At 37.3% G+C, this 22,871-nt stretch overlaps 1 protein-coding gene across 7 annotated transcripts in view; it reads right to left on the bottom strand.

Moving 5' to 3' along the window:
• Positions 1 to 22,871, bottom strand: part of Spidr (scaffold protein involved in DNA repair) — a 377,942-nt gene that overhangs the window by 55,532 nt on the left and 299,539 nt on the right. For 6 of the 7 annotated variants that reach the window (XM_078017204.1, XM_040294080.2, XM_021731043.3 and 3 more), the window contains one exon: positions 3,396 to 3,536. The exons of the other annotated variant lie outside the window; for it this stretch is intronic. In XM_078017204.1, coding sequence (XP_077873330.1) covers positions 3,396 to 3,536 — 141 coding nt within the window. The remainder of the gene's footprint in view (positions 1 to 3,395; positions 3,537 to 22,871) is intronic. 7 annotated transcript variants of the gene reach the window in all.

Genomic DNA, 22,871 nt, shown 5'->3' on the forward strand with positions numbered 1-22,871 from the left:
AATAGCAAGTAGGAATGAGTGATGTACCACCACCAGAAATACAGAACAGATAAAATCTGGTGGACTTTATGACTTAGCCCAAACATACAACTATCTTTTAACTATAAAAAACATTTATTTCCTTTGGGTTTTTTGAGACAAGGTCTTGCTGTGCTACCCAGGCTGGCCCTGAACTCCTGCGTTCAAGTGATACCCTTGCTCCGGCCTTCTAAGTAGCTGAGATTGTAGGCACATACAAAAAAGTTGTTTTCTATATAAGGTATTATAATTATAAAATTAATAATTTAGCTTGAATTTTTGAAAGTAAGCAGACTTCATTAAGCTTTACAAAAAATTTATTTTGTTGAGTTTATGAGAGTTGCTACGAGACACAATTCTTTGGAAAAAAAAGAGAGACAATATTGTGTTTACTGGGCCATGGGTGGATAACTGACAACGGATGATGTCACTAATAGGCAATTATAATGTCCAGCATTCCAAAACTATTTAATAATTTGTTTTGAAGAAATATAGCTTCCAAAGGAACAAAAGGAGAATCTAAATATGTATTTGGATGGCTACATATCAAAATAAGGTTAAATGTATAAAATAAAGAAATTAATCACACCTTAAAAAAGTATCAAATATTTTGTCGGCAACTCAAATACAGAAAGAGGTTAAAAATTTATTGGTAAATTAGGCTGCAAGGGTAGAACACTTGCCTAGCATGTGTTAAATCCTGGGTTCAACCCCCTGTTCCACACACACACACAAAAAAAAAAAAAAAAGAAAGAAAAGAAGAAGAAAAAGTTTATTGGTAAATGAATCATTTGGACTATTCAGTACATTTGCCATGTAAAAAATTTCCTGTGGAAACATTGTAGACAGTAGTTAGGCTTCCAGAGTAATCTATAAAGACTTGGATGAATATTAGATATATCTGTGTCCGTATAACATAATGGTGAAGGCATATGAACTTCCTAGAGCCAATAACCCCTTGATCCAGGCTTGGTCATGTTGGTTTGTCCCTAGCAGTATTTCTAAATAGAATTGTTGCACTCTTCAGTCAGAATAGATTTCTGGTCCTAGAACATCTTCTGGCAGGAGGGAATCCACTCATGTCTTTGTCAAACCTAGGTGGGTGGTTTAGGTCAAGGGGCACTCCTTTCTAAATACCTATGCAGGAGTGAATGTTAACTGCCCCATTAGTCTCAGGGGAGGAATATAATTTTATCCTAACTACTCTTAGTCTTCAAACGTTTGTTGGTCTGAAACTGTTTAAAAGAATATTCTAATAAGTACTGAAATGAGGTTCAGCCTTAATCAAGTTCATGTGACCCAAACTTTTCCTATGTCTGGCTAGGTTCTCCAAACATCTGGGCAAATCCTCCTCTACTCCCCCCAAAATGTATAATGTAATTACATTATAATACTTCCAGGAAGACAAGTTCTTGAGCAGAACTATTACTCATGTTCATGGTGCCACAGGAAATATAAACAGGACACAGAGCTGAGGCCTGTGGGAAAACTAAAGTGAGTCAGGAGAAATGTTTAGTAAATTTTTACAATTTAGACTGACTACACCAATGGCCAGGCACAGTGGTGTATGCTTGTAACCCCAGCAACTTGGAAAGCTGAGGCCAGAGAATGGCAAGTTTGAGGTCAGCCTTAGTCACTTAGTGAGACCTCTCTCAAAATAAAATAAAAATAAAGAGAGCTGGGGATGTTTCAGTGGTAAAGCAACCCTGGGTTCAACCCCCAAGACTAAAAAAAAAAAAAAAAAAAAAAAAAAGAATGGCCATACTAATGGTTATTATGCAAACCACTGGGGATGTCAATAAATACTTCAAAATCAGAATATTACATACTCATAATAGGTTCCTCCCTCCTCAGATACTAGTATAAACTGATATTAGTATAATTAAACAAAACATCAAGAGAGCTAAAGTAACATACTGTTTGAAGAAAGAGAGGTAACAAGATTAAGAACCCCCCCAATCACTGTTTATATTAATTCATTATATTGATGAGCTAGTTCCATTAAAAATGTTTCTTTTTGCCAGGTGAGGTAGTTCACCCCCATAATCCCAGGCATGCAGGAGGTTGAAGCAAAAGGATCACAAGTTTGAGGCCAGCCTGGGCAACTTAGTGAGACTGTATCAAAATAAAAAACTAGAAAAAGAGATGGGCGTACAGCTCAGTGGTGAATCACCCCTGGATTCCATCTCTAGTGCCATACACACATAAAAAGTTTATTCTTTTCTATAATTCATAGGTTAGGATGATTACTGGACATATAACAGCTGTGGTTTAGGCTAGATCTACACAGCATAACACTTCTGCCTATTCAAACATTTCAGTGTAAGATGCCATGACATTTGGCAGAGAATAAGCCTATTTACTATGGGAAGCACAAAGATCCAACAACTTAAAGAGTTTTGCTTAAAGCTCATAAAATGTCTTTTTATTAAATTAGATTTTCATTTATATAAATTGTCATATAAAGATACTTTATTGTTAGAAAATGATACAGAAAACAAATCTTTAGAATTAAAACACATTTATACAACACTTCTTATCTTCTTATTTTCTTTTTCTCCTTTTTTTTTTTTTATTATGAACTAAGTGTCAGTGGTCATCAGCTTGTTCCAGGATGCTAGCATTCTGGTGAGCTGATGAGGTAGATGTAGAAGACCATTTGAAAAGGTGAGTGTGGATGGTCTAGACTAGATAACTGGTCATAGTATATGACAGGATCACTGAGCAAATAGATATGCCTGGGCATGTTGCTATCTCAAAACACTCCAACTTGAAACAGGATTTAAAGAAGCATAAATAATATTATTGTCTCTAAAGTATATTAATTTCTAGGAATGAGGGAACTAAGAAAAATGGAAACAAGATCTAACTGATGGTGAAGCATATTTTTTATGCAAACAAAATGCTAGTAACAGCTAACTTTTAAAGAAAAAAATTTTTGATTGTAGATGTACACAATACTTTTATTTTATTTATTCATATGTGTGCTGAGGATTGAACCCAGTGCCTCACACATGCTAGGTAAGTGCTTTACCACTGAGCCACAACCTGAGCCTGTTAACATGTTTTATATCAGAGACACTTCATCTCGTGTAGTCTTCATGAGTCTGGGAGATATAGATGTTTTTTTACCTCCATTTTATCTTCTTAATTTTAATAAAATTATGAAACACTAAACTGCATAATTATTTTTGTTGTTCAATTATAGTTTTGTCCTAGAGGTATATTATGGGTTCCACTTAATTCCTGGCCTTCTTTTACAGGCAAAATATAGGATGACCCTGGCTAATTGTCTTTAAAAATAATATTAGAAATAAGAGATTACTTAAAAAACCAGCCACTGTAGCAAACTGGATGCACTTTCAGTGCAGCCTTACCTTCCTCTGGTGGCTTTCTGTAGAACCTTCATTCCTGCCAGCCTGCAGGACTTCCCTTCCAACTGTCTGCCCTTCAACATGGCACCTTCTAAGTACACTTCACCAAACATCCCATAGGCATCTTGCACCAGAAGGCAGACTCTGTAAGAAATCACAGTTGTTCTTTGAGGAGAAGTTTGGATTCATATAGAGATCAAGATTTGCCTTTCTTTCACTGGAAATCCATTGTACTCATCTTCCTAAATGGCTGAGTCAGGGGGAATGAAGTTAGATTCAAGGACGTACTTTTTGGACTTGTGTAAACAGGTGTGTAGCCACAAAATATAGGAGACAGAATTTTTTCTTGGCACAAAACAAAAACCTAAGCTAAATGTGGTTGAAAAACACATAAAGATGACCATTTTCTCAAACCAAATATATTACTGCTGCCTAGAAACAGTCCTCTTTTTCCATTTTTACCCTGTTCTCCATTAGAGAAGACCTTTCTACTTTATGTGAGAACTCAATACTTGAGAAAAGCATCAGTGTAACATTATGATGAGAACAACAATAAGGGGCATTTTTTGAGAAAGCATCTATTTACAGATCCATATCCCAGCAGGCAGCCACTTGGACATGATAGATATCCAGTGACAAGAAAAGATATTGCCCCAATTTTAAGTCAGATGTTGGTCTTCATCAAAGACTATCTATGAAAGTGAATTTCCTCACTTCATAGTTCAGGTAAATGAAGTCTTATTTACTACAAAATGATACATTTCATGGAGCCTAAAAATATTTATTCAGAAAACAGCATTACAAAATAGGCTATGGAACATGAAACTATTTTAAAGATAAAAGTATAAGATGGAAAAGAACAGATGACAAGCAAATAACAAGCAAAAGAAAGCAAAATCTGAAGCCATGAGATCAACTTGTACCATGGCAAAAGGGTTAAGAATTCTAGACTCCCTGATGAAGGTCTCCCAGGTTCAAAAGGCACTATGGTTTGCAAGAGAAACAAAGGGAAATATTGAGAGCACCTTTAATTGGATTGCTAATTTGCTATGGAATGAGATTTTAAAAATGTGCTCTCATAAAAATCACCAAACAAGGAAATAAACCACTGTGTGTGAAGAGTCTGAAGAAAATAGTAGATCTGTTGAGGACTTAAGATAATATAATATAATTTCCAGAAAATTCAGAATGATTTTTTTCCCCAGTATTGGGGATTGAACACAGGGGCAATCTACCTCTGAGCTACATCCCAGCCCTTCCTTTTTAAATTCTATTTTAAAACAGGTCTCACTAATTGTTGAAGCTAGCCTTGAATTTGCAATCCTCCTGCCTCAGCCTCCTGAGTAGCTGGGATTACAGGCATGTGCCATTAGCTATTGCCCCAGCAATTCCTTTTAACTTTTTATTTGAGACAGGGTCTCACTAAGTTGCCTAAGCTGCAACTTGCAACCCACTTCCTTCTGCCTCACAAGCAGAATAACTACTTAAAAAGGTAAGAGGTAAATTTTGTCCTCCAGAAAACAGATGAAAATCAAATTGTTTAAAAACTGGCTAAAATAATCCATTAAAAATAAATATTTAGGGGCTGTAGCTCAGTGGCAGAGCGCTTGTCTGTGTGAGGCATGTGTGAGGCACTGGTTCAAGCCTTAGCACCACATAAAAAATAAATTAATAAACAAAGATATTGTGTGTCCCTCGACAGCTAAAAAAATAAAATAAATAAAATAAAGATTTATCCAGGCACAGTGGCGAATGCCTGTAATCCCAACTGCTTGGGAGGATGAGGCAAAGGATCTTGAGTTCAAACCCAGCCTCATCAATGGTGAGACAGTAAGCAACTCAGAAGCCCAGTGTAATATTCTGAAAGCCTTCTCAGAACTGTGTAGCAGCAAAACTATCTTTCAAATATTGTGATAAATAAAGATATTTTCAGATAAAGAAAAATTAGGAGCAATTTCCACCTACAGCCTGAGATATTTGCTAATTATTAAGGCAATTACTAAAATTATTTTAATTATATACTTTAGGAAAAAGAAATTATCATGGAAAAAGGGTCTCAGATGTAAGAAGGACTAGTAATGAAAAATATAAGTAAATGAAAATTATAGGATAAAATAACAGCACAATCAATAATATTAATTAATAAGGAGAGCAGAAAATAGAATGGATAAAATATGAAATGGATACCATTTAATTCAAATTGAGGGGGAGGTGACAAGTTTAAATGTTCCCAAATTCTCATATCACTCTATGTCTAAAGATACTAACTTAAGTATAGTAAGTGTGGTATAATTTCAAGGATAAACTCTTAAAGTAAGAGAAATAGGAAATATCACTTCCAAATTACTGGTGGGGAAAAAGGAATGAGAAATATAGGCAAACAAATGAAAATAAGAAAACATGGGGAGACAGCATATAAAAGGCGAGAATAATTAAAGTAATAAATTAGGTGATAGATATGTCTTTGTATATTAGAAATAAAATTAAAATGACAAGCTTGACAGTTAAAGAATTTGTGATATTGTTTGAAGGAAGAAAAAAATGTTCTACAATAAACAATTGCTAGAAACTTCCTAAAACACAGAAAGGTTCAAAACACAAGGGTATAAAAAAGAATTTCCAATAAATATTAAGCAAAAGAAAGCTCAGAGGACTTTTAAATAAAAACTTTTAGGACAGAAGGCATTATTAGTAACAGAGAGATCACTATTGATAATAAGGTTTAATTTACTAGGAACACATTCAATGCTAAACCTTTATGCTCTAGTTTTTATATAGAATAAGATGATAAACCCACACAGAGGAATTAACAAATCCACCATCATTGTAGGAGATTTTAATATACTTTAGCCAACTCTTGATAAAGCAACAAAATAAAAAGTAAAGATTTAGAAAACTTACATATACATAATGAGTTTGATTTGCTGGATAAATATAAGAAAAATGCCCCCAATTAGGAAAACTGCATTCTACCAGGCATAGTAGCGCACACCTATAATCCCACTAACTCAGGAAGACTGCAAGATTGAGGCCAGCCTCAATAACTTAGGGAGACCCTGTCCCAAAATAAAAAATAAGAAAGACTCTGGATGTAGCACACTACCCCTTTGTTCAATGTTTAGTACTCCTCATTTCAATGTCTAATACCAACAAAGCAAAGCAAAACAAAACAAAAACCAAACAAACAAAACCGGAAAAAATGTGCATTCTTAAGTATGCATGGGACATGTACAAAACCCGGGCTTGGACTTTGTCATACAGCAAGTTCCAATGAATTCCAAAGAATTCATATTATATGACACATTCTTGGCCTACAATAAAATTAAGAAAGAAATCAAGCAAAAATATGTGTTTAAAAATCCTCTTATATTTGCAAGTTTTACAACATATTTTTCAATTTTTAAGTCAAATAGGGAATCACAGTGGGAAACTATACTTTGAACTGTTGATAATAAAAATAACTCATCAGAATTTATAGATCATGACATATTAGGAAACTGATTATCTTTTATATAATAAAACAATACTTTACCTATTTACATATTAAAATTAGTTATCTACCTACTATCACGAATTCTACACCAAATCTCTGTTAATTGTTAACACCTTTTCTCAGGATGCTGCATCTCCCAGGGATGTGGTCCTGAAGAGCTTCTGCTCTACTTCAACCTGGATGTGTTAGCATTCACACCTGAGGCCCAGCAGTCATTCTGGGATCTCCTGTCACAAAATTTGGGGGTTCTCTTTGCTGCTCTGCTATGCTGGTTTTCCTATTTCCTACACCCCATATCTTTCCTCCTTAATTGACATCATTAGTTCAGTAGCTCATGGCTTCTAGCTTCCTCAAAATGGGAAGAAAAAAAAATTGAAACTATGCATGAAGTCACTGATTGTCTGTCCTCAAACTTTATGGGCAGTTGAGCTGGTGGAGATTTGAAGATTGGAACTGATTTTTAATTCAAAGTCCAATCATGCTTTGTTTCGCTTCCTTCTTACTGGCAGCCGAAGTATGTTTTAGTTTGCAGAAAGCTATGCAACAGCAGAAATAAAAACGTGTGTGTGTGTGTGTGTGTGTGTGTGTGTGTATGTGTGTGTGTGTGAGGGGGTGGGGAGGAGAGAGAAACTGGGAATTGAATCCCTGGGTGCTTTATCACTGAGCTCCATTCCCAGTCCTTTTTATTTTTTATTTTAAGAGAGGGTCTCACAAAGTAGCTGAGGCTGGTCTTGAGATCCTCTTGCCTCAGCCTACTGAGTCACTGGGATTGCAGGTGTGTGCCATAGTGTCTGGGTGAAAACATAAACTTTTATGTTGAACTTATATCTGTAGAAGCTTTAAAGGATTCATCTTCCCCTAGCTTCCTCCTCAACTGCCTTACGTCTCTACTCTATGTCTGAATAGGGATAATGAGTTAAGAGTCTGGGGGACCAGGCCACAAAGGGAGAACCAGGCTGCATTTACTGAGAAGGCTGCCATAGGCTTTCCTGTAGAAAGAGTGAAAGTGGCCCTCCTCCTGCCTCACACAGTGACATTAAGAGAAAGCATGTCCACTACTGATATATTCTAGACTTGGCTTTAAGTGGTTGCTACTTGTTAACATTTACAAAAGTTAAGAAGAAAACAAAAATCCACATTGATCCAAATGCAAAGTTCCTCTCTTTTTGACTGTGCTAAGAGAGGGGTGGAGAATTGGCTATATTTGCTTGAAGTTTCTGATTTGCCTTTATCTCAGATAAACCTAGGAAGAGTCCTTTTGTTTATTCTTTCACCTCAGAGATGAGTTATCACTATTCTGCTTTTCTTTCTTGTGTTCATACCTAGTCACACATGATCTCCTCCTGAGCTGTGGCTCAGTGAAGGCTGGCTCAGGCCAGAGGTGGAGTCATCATCCCTGCTGGTTCAACTGGGTTGAAATTGGCATTCAACAGACAGCCCAAACCAGAGTTAGCTTATCAGCAGCAACATGGAATTCCACCCACTTGTCAATAGTTTCTGCTCAGTGAAACACTATCTCTAAAAATCAGTGCTGGTATGACAGGTCTGAGCAGAAATGGCCCCATAACTGACTTGTTTTTCCTGAATCACCAGAAATTTACCATAAATTGTGTCATTCAATGGAACCCAATGGCTTCCCAGGGAGGTAGCATCATGTTATAACTCTGGACTTTGCAAAAGTTCCTTACCTGTCTGAGACTAAATTTACTCATTTTAACGTGGGAATAAAAGAACCTAGCTTAGAGGGCTGTAGCAAGCATTGAAATGATTCATTATATAGGGCTAGGTACAGTGAATGGCACCAGCAGATAAATCTTCCCTTGGCAGGGTTCTTAGGTTAATTTTTATATTAAAGTTTTATAAATTTTCTCTATATAGTTCTTATATATATTTTGTTAGATGTATGCCTAGATTATCTATGTTTTTTCCTATTTATTTATTTGTTCTAATTAGTTATATATGACAGCAGAATGAATACATTTTGACACATTGTACACAAATGGAGCACAACTTCTCATTCCTCTGGCTGTACACAATACACACCAGTCCTGTAATCATACATGTACATAGGGAATAATATCTGATTCATTCCACCATTCTCCCTTCCCCCCCTTTTTTTTCTATTTTAAATGGTAGTTATGTTTGTTGTTGTATGCTACTGGTGTACAGAATTACACCAGTAATGGTGTACAGAATTACAATTGATTTGAATCCTGGACTTTGGTAATCTATAAATCTTAACCAAACTTATTTATGATCCTTTTAATGTAGTTTTACCTAACCATTTCATAATGTTAACATTTCTGAACTTTTTTTTATTAGAGCATTATTATTTATACATAGTATTTGGGTTCCTTTTGACATAATTATACATACAAGGAACTTGACTTTAATCCCCATTCTCCCTTTGCTTTCTTTCCCTTCTCTCCCTTTCTCTTTACTGATCTCCCTTTCACTCCTTTATTTATTTATTTTTGATTGGTACTGTCTACATATACACAAAGGTGAAATTTCCTTTTGTGTGTATATATATATAATGATTGTTAGATTTCCTTCCATTTCTTTTCCTTTCCCTTCCTTCCCTTTTTTTAAAAAAATGTATTTAGTTATTTTAATTAGGTATATTTGACAGCAGAATGCATTTTGATTCATTGTACACAAGTGTAGCACAAGTTTTCATTTCTCTGATTGTACACGTTGTAGCATTGCACCATATGTGTAGTCATAAATGTATCTAGAGTAATAATGTCCATCTCATTCCACCATCTTTCTTGCCCCTGTACCCCCTCCCTCCTTTCCTTCCCCTTTGCCCAATCAAAGTTCCCCCATTTTCCCCATTGCCCACCCCCATTATGGGTCAGCATCACATTTATCAGAGTGAACATTCGGCCTTTGGTTTTTTGGGATTGGCTCACTTGGCTTAGCATGATATTCTCCAGCTTCATCCATTTACCTGCAAATGGCATAATTTTATTCTTTCATCCATTGTGTATATATACCACAGTTTCTTTATCCATTCATCTATTGAAAGGCATCTAGATTGGTTCCACAGTTTAGCTATTGTGAATTGAGCTGTTATAAACATTGATGTGGCTGCATTACTATAGTATGCTGATATTAAATTCTTCGGAAGGAGTGGGATAGCTGGGTCAAATGGTGGTTCTTTTCCAAGTTTTCTAAGAAATCTTCATACTGCTTTCCAGATTGATTGTACCAATTTGCAGTCTCTCCAGCAATGTATAATGTATGAATGTGCTTTTCTCCCACATCCTTGCCAACACATATTGATGTTTGTATCTTTTTAAAAAATACCTTTATTTTGTTTTTATGTGGTTTTGAGGATCAAACCCAGTACTTCACATGTGCAAGGCAAGTGCTCTACCGCTGAGCTACAAACCCAGCTCCTTGTTTGTATTCTGGATAGCTGCCATTCTGACTGGTATGAGATGAAATCTTAGAGTAGTTTTGATTTGCATTTCTCTAATTACTAGAGATGTTGAATATTTTTTCATATTTTTGTTGATCAATCTTACAGCTTTTTCTTAGAAGTGTCTGTTCAGCTCCTTAGCCCATTTACTGATTGGGTTGTTTGTTTGTTTGTTTGTTTTGGTGTTAAGTTATGCAGATTCAATGCGATTCCAAATACAATCCCAAGGTCATGCATTATAGAAATAGAAAAAGCAATCATAAAATTCATTTGGAAAAAATAAGAGACCCAGAATTGCCAAGGCCTTTCATTTTTTTTTTTTTTTTTGGTTCCAGGAATCTAACCTAGGGGTGCTAAACCCCTGAGCCATATTCTTAGCCCTTTTTATGTTTTATTTTGAGACAGAGTCACTCTAAGTTGCCTAAGGTCTTGCTAAGTTGTTCAGGATGGCTTTGAACTAGTGATTTAGCCTTTTGAGTCACTAGGATAATAGGCATGTGCCACAGTGCCCAGCTCATTCTCCTACTTCTACTCTATTGATCTTCTCTAAATCTTTAAGATATCCGATTCTCTCCCCCACTACCTTCTCTAGCTTCCACATATAAAAGAAAATATCCGTCCCTTGATTTTCTGAGTCTAGCTTATTTCATGTAACATGGTTTTCTCCATTTCTATCCATTTACTAGCAAATGCCATTATTTCATTCCTCTTTATGGCTGAGTAAAACTCCATTGTGTGTATATACCACATTTTCTTGATCCATCCATCTATTAATGGGCATCTGGACTGATTTTGTAACTTGGCTATTGTGAATTGTGCCTCTCTATATAAACACTGAAGTGGTTGTATTGTTACAATACACTGATTTGAGTTTTTTTGGATTAAAAATTGAGGACTGGGATAGCTGGATCACGTGGTTGTTCCACGTCTAGTTTGTTGAGGAATATCCATACTGCTCTATAGAATGGTTGTAATAATTTGCAGACCCACTAACATTGCATGACTAACTTTTCCCCACATCCTCACCAATATTTATGATAATTTGTTTCTTGATAATTGCCCTTCTGACTGGAGTAAGATGAAATGGTAGTATAATTCTGATTTGCATTTCCCTGATTTCTACAGGTGTTGACCAGTTTTTCACATATTTGTTGGTAAGAGATCCTTCATTTGACTAAGAGATTCCTGGTAAGTAAGGAAATGTTTTTCCTTATATATGGATCTTGGATTTTGTCAAATGCATTTTCTATATTAACTGAAATGATATGTTTTCCCCTTTAATGTAGTAAATGACAATTTATATACTCTTTGCAAGTGTTAAAGTAATTTTTCATTCCTGAGATAAAACTCAGATCTTACTGCTTTTTTGTTTTATATCTATGAGTGATACTGGCCTTTAATTGTATTTTGTATTCTAGATTTTGTACCAAGATTGCTTATATCCACTTCACAGAATGAGTTGATGAAGATATCTTTTTATTTTTTTCTTTGAAAAATCTGTATAAGACTTGATCTGGGTCTGATAGTTTGGGAGAATTTGGTGATAAAACTCTATGGCTCTAGTGCTTTTCTTCCCTAGGAAGATTTTAACTGCCAATTCAATGTCTCCAGTGAGAAATGGACCATTTAAGCTAATTTCTTCTTTCTTCAGCCATATTGGTAAAATATATTTTTGTAGGGACTTCTTTCCATTTAATTATTGGCCTAAAAGTACTAAAGTATCTTCACTATGTTTCTCATCCCTGAGAGTTGATGCCTGTGTATGTATGTATATATATATATATGTTTTGGTGGGGGGGGGTACCAGAGATTGAACTGAGGGGCACTCAACCACTGAGCCACATACATCCCCAGTCCTATTTGGTATTTTATTTAGAAAAAGGATCTCACTGAGTTGCTAGGTGCCTCTTCATTGCTGAGGCTGGCTTTGAACTCACGATCCTCCTGCCTCAGCCTCCCCAGCTGCTGGGATTACAGGTTTCTTGATAATTTCTTGCTACTGTGCCTGGCTATATATATTTCCTTTTCAGTATTATTTTGTCTTCTCTCTTTTTTTTTTTCAGTTTTACCTTAGGATTGTTATTAATCATTTTAAACAACCAACTTTTGGCTTTGTTTATTTGCTTATGTCATTAATTTCTACTCATATTTCTAATCTTCCTTCTAAGCCTTTCTTCTTTTTAAAATATGAGCTATTTAGACTATAAATTTTATTCTAAATATGACACCATATGGATTTTGATTCTTAATATTTTATTGTTTATCAGCTGAATTTAAAAATTTACATTATTATTTCTTCATTGATCCATGAGTTCTTTGTAAGCATTATATGTTTTTCTTTTAAAATTTTTTTTTTGGTGCTGGGGATTGAACCCAGGGCACTCAATCATTGAGCCACATCCCCAGCCCTTTTTATATTTTATTTTGGGACAGGGTTTTCCTGAGTTGTTTAGGGCCTCACTAAGTTGCTGAGGCTGACCTCAAACTTGTGATCCTCCTGCCTCAGCCTCCCAAGTTGCTGGAATTGCACCTAGCTGAATTTTTTCTAAGTACTTAAAATACGTAACTTTTATTACTAATTCAATTGCACTAAGGTGAATGATGTATTATTTAATAATGATTCTTTAATATTTACAGAGACTTGCTATGGCCTAGTATTTCTGTGAAAGTTTAATATGCCTTTGGTTTCTTCCCTTCCTTCCTTCCTCTGTCCCTTCATGGTACTGTGGAATGAACTCAGAGCCTTGGGCATGCAAGGTAAGTGCTACTACATTCCAGTCTAATGGTCTTTGGTTTCTACAAAAATGAGGAAGTGTGTTGGCTAAGATGAAATAATTAATGTTCAATCCTACTGACTTAACCTTAGGAAATAGGGCCAAAAAGAAAGGGTGATGTAAGTAATTGATTTCTTTTCAGTGTTTTCAATATGTTGTTCCACTGTCTTCTGGCCCCCATTATTTCTGATGAGAAATTGACTTGTTTCTTATTGGGTTTGTTCGTCTATGATGAGTCATTTTTCTCTTGCTGCTTTTAAGATTTTATCTTTATTTCTGGTTTTCAACATTTTGACTATGAGGTTCTGGGCATGTATTTCTTTGAATTTATCCTTCTTGGACTCTACTGAACTTCTTGGATCTGTAGATTAAAGTTTTTCATCAAATCTGAGAAGTTTTAGCCATTATTTCTTCAAATATTTCTTCTTCACCATTCTCCCTCCTTCTGGCACTCTCTTTACATGTACTGATGCACTTAATGGTGTTCCATGTTTCTATAGGTTCTGTTTCATTTTCTTTGTTCTTTTTTTCCCCTCATTGTTCTTCAGATTATATAATATTTTTCCCATGTTACTAGGGATTAAACCCGGGCCTCATACATCGTTAAACCTTTTTTTTAAAAAAAAATTATTTTGAGACATGGTCTCTCTAAATTGTCCAGTCTGGTCTTGAATTTGAAGATCCTTCTTCTATAGCTCTATAATAGCTGGGATTACTGACATGTTCCATCACACCTAGCTTGGATTGCACAATCTTGATTATCAGGTTCAAGTCCACTAATTCTTCCTTCCGCCATGTCAAATGTATTGTTGAGATCTTTCTATTGAAGTTCTGTTTTCTAATTCCAATGTTTCCCTTATTGACAATCTCTATTTTATTAGGTATAATCATTAATTCTTTTTAAAAAAATATATATATTTTTAGTTGTAGATGGACACAATATCTTTATTTTATTTATCTTTATGTGGTGCTGAGGACTGAACCCAAGGCCTTACACATGTTAGGCAAGTGCTCCACTACTGAGCTACAAATGAGCTCTGTTCTTTAATTCTTTAGATATGGTTACTTTTAGTTCTTTAAAACATAATTTTTTAATGGCCGTATCAAAATCTTTGTCTACTAAGTCCAACACCTGGTTCTCTCCAAAAGCAATTTCTTTTTCTCCTCCCAACCCTCTCTTTCAGGCAGTGTTTTGCTATGTTGCCAAGGATAGTCTTGAACTTGATCCTCTGTCTTGGCCTCTTCAGTAACAGGGACTAATGCATGTTTCACAAAACTTGGCTCTGAAACCATGTTCAATCGTCTGTATTTTTTCCCCCTCTACCTGAGTATAGTTCACGTTTCTTTTTATGTCCTATAACTTTTTGTTGTTGTTGTTGACAAGTGGGCATTTCTGATAAGATATTGTAGTGATTCTGGAACTGATTCCTCCCCTACCCTGGGGGTTGATGATATAGCCATTTGCATGGTTCTGTAGTGACTTGTCTGAATTAACTCTGAAAAGTTTATTTTCCCCACAGGGTACAGCCTCTGATGTTCCTGCTTAGATTCCTTTTTTGTTTTCATTTTCTCATCGGGGATACACAGGGGTTGCCCCAGTTTACCATAAGCCATGAATGGGTGAAAGGTGGTGCTTAAGTTCTCTCAGCCAGTTTGATTTTGACTCTTTATGACTGGATGTGCAATCCCAGCTCAAGGAGGTATAGGCTTTGCCTTTCTCCTTCCTTCCAGCAGAGCTCCAATTTTCTCTCTTTAGTCATTCCAGTGAGGGTCAGGCCTAGGGTGTGCCAGACTGCCAGAGATGTGTGCGGTTTTATTTTAAATGCTGGTTTCCTAGGGGGTGCCCCTAGGTCAAAAGTAGCTCATTGTTCCTCCAGTGTGGTCAGAGGTGGTGCTGAAGCCACAGGGCTGGGGAGGCCTTCACCCTCTACTGACTGATCTCTTTCAACTCCACTCTGTGCGCTGCTCTGACTGCTCCTGAGTGGGTACATTTGAGCATTTGTGCAGTATTGAGGACCCCAAGGTTTGACTGTAACCCTGGTAGGGCTCTGTGGCTGTCTTTTTTTCTCTGATTCTCTCTGTGAATTTATTTCTTTGCCATTGGTGGTTGCTACAGTATTATGAAGCTACACACATTGATTGTTCTCCACCAAGAACCCCATTATTTTCAACAGTACTCTTGAACATGGAATTCTTCCACCCAGTTAAAAATAAAGTCAGCTCCCTTAGGCGATACTATATCATTCTTCTTACAACCTGCTCTGCTTGCTTGGCAAAAGCTTTGGGATTTCATAAATGTAACTTTGATTTTAAGTTAAGAACAATGCTTTGGAATTCCCAAATGTTAAATATCTTCCTTATCTCTGCTTTCCCCTATTGCTGTGGTCTGAGGGTTTGTATCCTTCAAAACTCTAATGTTGAAATCCTTACTACCAAGATGATGGTACTAGGAGGAGCTAGGACCTTTAGTATTAGGTTATAAGGACAGAGACTTCATGAATAGGATCAGCACCGTTATAAAAGAGATACCAGAGAAAATCTGCCTTGATCTGGGACTTTTGAGCCTCCAGAACTATGAGAAAATAAATTTTAGTTGTTCATGAACTACATAGTCCATGGTATTTTTTTGCTACAGTAGCTTGTTCCAACACCTATCTTCTTTTTCTCTCATTATCTTTTGGCCTTATTTCAACTTTTTAAACATGGAAACACTCCTTACCTTCTTAGGGTTTCACACACACTGTGATCTGTTGTGAATACTTTTTTTCTTATCTGTTTGCAGAGCTAGCTTTTGCTTCAGGCTCAGCCTAGAGATAACTTCCTTAAAGAAGCCTTCCCTGACTATAATGGTTAGAGTAGTTCACCTCATGCCCAAGTTCTATCTCTTGGCACCATGTTCAACTTCTTTCCTAGTACTCACAGAGTTTGCGATTACAAGCTTATCTGTGCATTAGGTCTCTCTTCCAGGGAAGCACAGAGGGTAGGGACTGCTTAGCCTTGTAGAAGGCCTAGCCAAGAGTCAATTCTGCTGTATGTAAGTATGCATGCTTGTACTGAGTATTAGGGATTGAACCGGGGGGCTCTACCACTGAGCTATATCCCCAATCCGTTTTTTAAAAATATTTTGAGATGGGGTCTTGCTAAGGTGCTGAGGCTGATTTTGAATCTGCAATCTTCTGTCTCAGCCTCCCGAGTCACTGGAATTATAGGCATGTACCATCACGCGCAGCTAACTCTGCTGTATTAGCACATAAATGGGCGGATCACCGATTTACGAGACACCCCCAAAAGTCAAGGCACCATTTTGAAGCCCAAAGACAAACCCCTAAGTGCTTTAGTTATTAAGGATCTTGTTTCATGGCTCTGATGCCCTCTGTGCCTCACTACATCTGTTGCACTTCTATTTTCTGACTTCATAGATTTGTACTTAGGTAGTTTATTGTGTTCAAGCAAATCAAGATATCTCTTAGGAAAAACAGAACAACACCCAATTAGGTCTACAAATTCAGAACTTTTCTCTAAATTTACAAAATAAGGGCTAAAGAGCCATTCTTTTTTCTGACACATGATGACCAAAAGATTTTTTATTTCCAATGGAAGTAAATCAAAGAAATAAATAGAAGACCAACTTCCAGAATAGGAGGGTGAAGATGCAATGCTATCTCTCTTCAGTAAACAAACATTTAACTGAACAAAACAATAAAAAACCAATCATTTAGAGTCTCTGGAAATTGTGCTACAGCAAATGGAAAAACATTCCATGAATGGAATCAAGAAAATCTACTAACATTCAGTAAGAACAGCAAGAACACAAGTTTGTGGCCCTTGAGTCATAACTCACCCCCTACCAAAAATTCATCTTGCGAGGTTATTCTAGGGCTCTACTAAGGCAGCTACAATTAAGAAGATGCCTCCCTCTGCCCAGCCAGACTATGTTCCCTAGTCCAAGGAACATTTCACACTGGGAGGAATGACTACCAACATCTCTACCAAGTGCGGCAGGCCAAGAATAGTGACCTAATTGCCCCACTACAGCTCACTCACAGGTTAGAAGCAAGCCCAGAAAAGAGCAGTGGCCTCCCTACCCCCCCTGCATATTAACTACTTTAGCTCAGGGATGTCATGCATGCAGAAGTGGCCAATGTCCCTACTCCTAGTTCCTATGAAGTGAAAATTTCAAATAGTATTTGAAAAGAAGAAAGTAAATGGGGATGATGAGAAAAATTACTGGGTAGGAAGAGGTTTTGGGAGGTACCATATCCTGATTAAGCACAACTGGTTTCTAGCTATGCCAGCTTGGGGGATGGTGAAGGCCATAAGGGGCCTGTGGAAGAAGGTTAGAAAGACCTAGGAACTGGGGTGGTGGGTAATGGGCACGTGTGTCAGCTCACCCGCCTCCTACCATTCAACGCACAAATGTTGAGATGTCACTAAAAGGTGTCATATATAAAAGAATATCCTAGGGCTGGGGCTGTGGCTCAGCAGTAAAGTGTTCGCCTAACATGTGCGGTAGAGCGCTTACCTAGCATGTGCGAGGCCCTGGGTTCAATCCTCAGCACCACATAAAAATAAATAAAGGTATTGTGTCCAACTACAACTAAAAAATTTTTAAAAAAGAATATTCTAATAAAAATTTTGTTTTGGAAATGCAACTTTAGGACAGGGTGGAGGATGGCTTGAATAGGGACTTCTTAGTTCTGGTGGATGTCCACTGACCTAATCAAACTATCAAGTGGTGCTCACGGGCCAAATCTACTAATATATTTTCTTTGGTTTATACAATGTTAACATTTTAGACATTTAGTAACTTAAATTAAAAATTCAAATTTCTTTTTATCCTGAGAAGCCTGCATCTCTTGTGCCAGTGGGTCTACACCCTAGAAACCTGAAGCCGCTGCCCTCTGGTAAGGCATAAATTTGTCAGTTTACCCTGTGCCCTTCCCTCCATGCTTAATCTCCCATCCTCACATTACCACCATCTTCTGTGCCTCCTTGGCTTCTGCTAGCACATGAGAATGTGTTAGAAAAACATTGCAAGGTAAATAGGAAAGCATAGCTGTGAATGACAGGCAGAGCCTACATTAGCTGAGGTTTCTAAAAAGGTAAATGGTTGTGAAGGTTACAGCAGCTGAATGTGAGTCTCATTTTAGAGAACAGAGAAGCTGCAGAATTAGGTGGTTTTGGTCCAGGAGTAGGCAAGGACTGAGTTGATTAACACACTACATGGAGTCCAAAATGCCCAGTGGAGGATATGAGTCAAAACTGGGTGACAGAGGCAACCTTGGCAGAGGGGCTGAGGTACTGGCTCTGCTGACACCTCTAACAAGCTCAGGAAACTCTCTGGGATGATATTCTTTTCATAAGATAAGGGGTACATCTACAAAGACCTTTTCAGTTATTTTAGACAGACATATATCTTGACTAGAGGTTGCATTTCAGGCATCAGAACTTGAATTGGGGAAGATGCTTTAACAGTATGTGGCCACGCCTTGAAGGAAAACTAAAAAGATATAAGCACCATCCTCAGTTGGCTCTTAAATACTGGAACTAGTAGCTAGCAATGGGGGTTGGGGGAGTTAGGAAATTTGATATTTTAAAGTTTTATGAAAGATGAGTATTTATAAAATTGAGCTTCCCCTTTGGGAGGCTGATTGAGTATATCCTTTTGCTGGTTTGCCAGTAGGCAAGGAAAATATACACATTCACTTACACCAAACTTTCCACTGCTAGTGATAGATAAGCTTATGCCACAGGTGACTTGCTTTTTTAAAATAATCTTATTTTTGATTTAGTATACTGGTAATTGAACCAGGGCATTGCACAGGCTAGGCAAGTGCTCCACCATTGAGCTACATTCTCAGCCTCACAATGACTTTCCATGCCCTACATGACACTGAGCACTGGTGGTAGGTACCCTGAGAGGGACCCTGCTATTTTTAGGAGTGATTAACTTACATAAATACATAAAAAAGCATAAAAATGTCTCACACGGAGGTAAGTAAAAAGTTATTGGTTAGTATAAAAGCCCCAGAAACACATTCATTCTATCACACACAGAGCTCCCCACTCTGTTCTTAAAATAACTCTCATGAGTGATTCCCACTTTATTAAGATCAATGCCCCTCTCATGTCTAAAACAATGACACTCATCCAAACACTCCACTCCATTTTTATGACTATAAACGTGGTACAGGGGAGCTGCACAGTCTGGAGAAGGGGTTCCATTCTGAGCTCTGTAGCTGATGGACATGGGTCCCCATCTGGCCCCTGTGCAATCCTTGTAATTAATTTCCATTTGTTTCATTCACATCTAGCTAAGTGCCTCAAAATCTTAGTTTCCTTCACCCATTATGAAAATTTACATTGTCATAGATCATCATGTGCCTGCATCTTTATAAAAGGACTAACCTCAGTGAGCAAAAGGGCTAAGAGGGAGGGGGGTCTGAAAGCCAGGGATGCAAGATTACCATCTAGACATGAGCTCCTAACAGAGGAACTCCCCTTGTGATGAGCCCTATGCCACTGACCTCATAGTGCAGCTCTGCTTTGTAAGGTAACTCCATCCTGAGTAAACAAGAAATAACGATTAAAATGCCCAGTGTCTACAGCTTGCCCCTGTACCCAGTCATTCCGTTGAGGTGGGAAGAAACTGCAGCAGCCAGAAAATGGATTCATGGAGCAGCACCCCAGCAGAGTACCTTTCAGAAGCCATTTGTGGGACTTTGATTCTGTGCATTTCTGAATCATGAGGGAGAGGCCTGGACCATGTAGGAAGAATTGACTAAAATTGGTGCCAAATGAAACCACATTCCAAAGTGCATTCCCAACAACATAAAATCACACAGATAAGAGGTTTCTGGTTCAATCACAGCCATATCATGGCTGGAAGTTTAAAAGTCCATTATGGAGGTAATGTTTGCCTTTGAGGAGTTTTTCTTCCTGCTCTTACCAGCTTGAAGTCACATTATGTGCACTGGAGAATATTGTAAAACTTATAAAGATACATGTCTTATTCATCTGTAAAGGCAACAGAGGAAATCACAAGGGAAGCAAAACTAGATTTACAGAGGGAGATTTAAGGAGTATAATTCCTCTTTGAAAATCTCAGTGCCCCTCCCCCACTTTTCAAAACTATGCAACTTCCCTTTCTTTCATTCACTGGCTCAATTTCATAGCTATTGGAGCAAGGAGGCAGAGTGAGGGAAACAGCAGACGTGTGTGTCTGCGCACGCATGTGTGCTCAGAGAGAGATTAAGTGACCGTGTGGGATGTTTACGCGAGTGATGGGGGCAGTTCTTAGCAGTCCTCCAAGAATTCCGGGAATCAGAGTCAGGCACGGCTGTTTTATTCTAGGTCACTGTCAACTGCAGCAGCCTCTTAAGATCAACAAGGATATTCCTCTCCACTTATTATATTCCTCTCTTACTAAACCTCAACCCAAGGAAGAGAAAGAAGAAATCGAAGGATGAAGTGAGAAAATAAACCGAGAGACAAAGGGAAAAGGAGCTGGGAGAGTGAGGAGTAAAGAAAAGAGGAGAAGAGAGGAGAGGGTTTGAGCCCAAGTGGGAAGGGAGCTCCCTGAGAAAAGTGGGTGCCAGTACCCAGGGTGGAGGGGGGCGGAGGGCGCCAGCTCCATAGCGCCTGCAGACGGACGGGAAACCAGAGACAGCAGGACATTGTGTTCTCCTCTTCAAAAACAACCAGCCTCCGCTCCCAAAGTAAACAGTTAATCCTGTTGTTTATCTTTTTAAACATGAGATGTTAACAGCACGGATTCTGCTACACAGAAATGTGTTTTTATTCATTTAAAACTCATTTTCTCTTTGTTGAAATGTTGACATGTAAATTTTCTAATATCAGTGACCAGGAAATACTAACAACATTCTTCCTTTGTTGAATGTGACTTTAAAAAAAAAACCCAAAACCAAAAACAAACAAATAAAAAACAAAAAAGGCAGCCCAAGCTTAGGCTTTTTCTATACTCAACATCTTCTTTATTTTCGAAAACTACTGCATTGCTGAAATTAAGAACCATCCACCTGCTGCAGCTTGGTCTTAAGGGAAGGCACAAGTAAAACCACTGACAAAATGGGCGTCAGTGTGGACTCTGATTTTGGTTATTGCTTGAAGATAAGATATTACATACTTTATTGGAAGTTTACCTACAGAAAAAAAATTCCGAAGATATTTATCTCATGGCTGTTTAATAACTGAAATTTTAATTGGGATAATTATAGAATCACATGCAGTTAGTTGTAAGAAATACTACTGAGAGATCCCATGTACAATCTGCCTACTTCCCCTAGTAGTGTCCTATGTGCTAGTAAACAGTAGTACAACCTCATAATCAAGATACTGACACTGATACAACCCACCATGCATGCTCAGATTTCACCAAGTTACCTGGATGCATGTGTATTTGGTTTGATATGGTTTTATCATCTGTGTAGGATCCCATATCTACCACCAGGCAAGATTCTGAACATTTCATAATAATAATGGTCCCTCAAGTCATCCTTTTATAACCTACCTCCTTCCATCCCCATCCCTAACATCTAAAAACCACTAATCAGTTCTTCTTTCTAAAAGTTTACCCTTTCAGAAGTATTATAAAAATGAAATCATCCAGTATATATAATCTTTGGGATTGGATTTCACACCCCCCTCGAACAATTCTCTGGTTAGTAATATAAGCTATTATGCCTTTTATTTTTGTAATAGCTTTACTGAGAAGTTATATATCATAAAATTCAACCCTTTAAAAATATATTTATTTTTCAGTTTTTTTTTTTTTTTTAGGTGGACACAATATCTTTATTTTTATGTGGTGCTGAGGACGGAACACAGTGCTTCATGCATGCTAGGTGAGCACTCTACCACTGAGCCACAATCTCAGCCCCAATTCACCTATTTTTATTGTGGCAGAGTACACATAACATAAAATCTACAGTCTAAAATCTAAAATGATTTTAATCATTTTAAAGTGTACCACAGTGACATTTATCACATTCGAAATGTTCTGAGGCCATCAGCACCATTTCCAGATTATCTTCATTGTCTTAAAAGGAAACCTCAATCAATTAAGCAGATATTCCCATTCTCTCCTTTCCTAAGTCCCCCGGCAAAATCCATTTTCTGTCTCTATGAATTTGCCTAATCTAGATATTTCACATAAATGGAATCATGTAACACATGGCCTTTTGTGTCTGGCTTCTTTTTCACAGTATACTGTTTTTTATGTTTATTCACACTGTAGCATGGATCAATGTTCCATTCTTTCTTGTAACTGAGAAACATTCAATTACATGAATATAACATATGTATTCATCCTTCCATCTGATGGACATTGGGGTGCTTCTACTCTTTTTCATTTATTTATTTAAACTTTTTATTTCCTTATTTTTTGTTTGGAGGGTTACTCTTTTTCATATATGAATAATGCTGCTATGAAGATCTGTGCAGGAGTTATTTCTAATGAGATTTTACCTAGGAGTGGATTCGCTGTGTTTTTTTGTATGTGTGTGTGTTTAATTTTTTGACAAACTGCTAGACTATTTTTCAATGTGCCTGTATCATTTTACATTCCCGCTAGCAGTGTATGAAGGTTCCAACTTCTCCACATCCTCAACAACACTTGGTATTCTTTTTATCATTACCATTCTAGTGAGTGTGAAGTGGTATTTCATTCTGGTTTTGATTTGCATTTCTCTAATGACAAATAATGTTGATCATCGTGTGCTTATTGGCCATTTGTCTATCTTCTTTGGAGAAATGCTTATTCAAAT

This window comes from Ictidomys tridecemlineatus, chromosome 7 (assembly GCF_052094955.1).
Source record: "Ictidomys tridecemlineatus isolate mIctTri1 chromosome 7, mIctTri1.hap1, whole genome shotgun sequence".
Taxonomy (NCBI): domain Eukaryota; kingdom Metazoa; phylum Chordata; class Mammalia; order Rodentia; family Sciuridae; genus Ictidomys; species Ictidomys tridecemlineatus.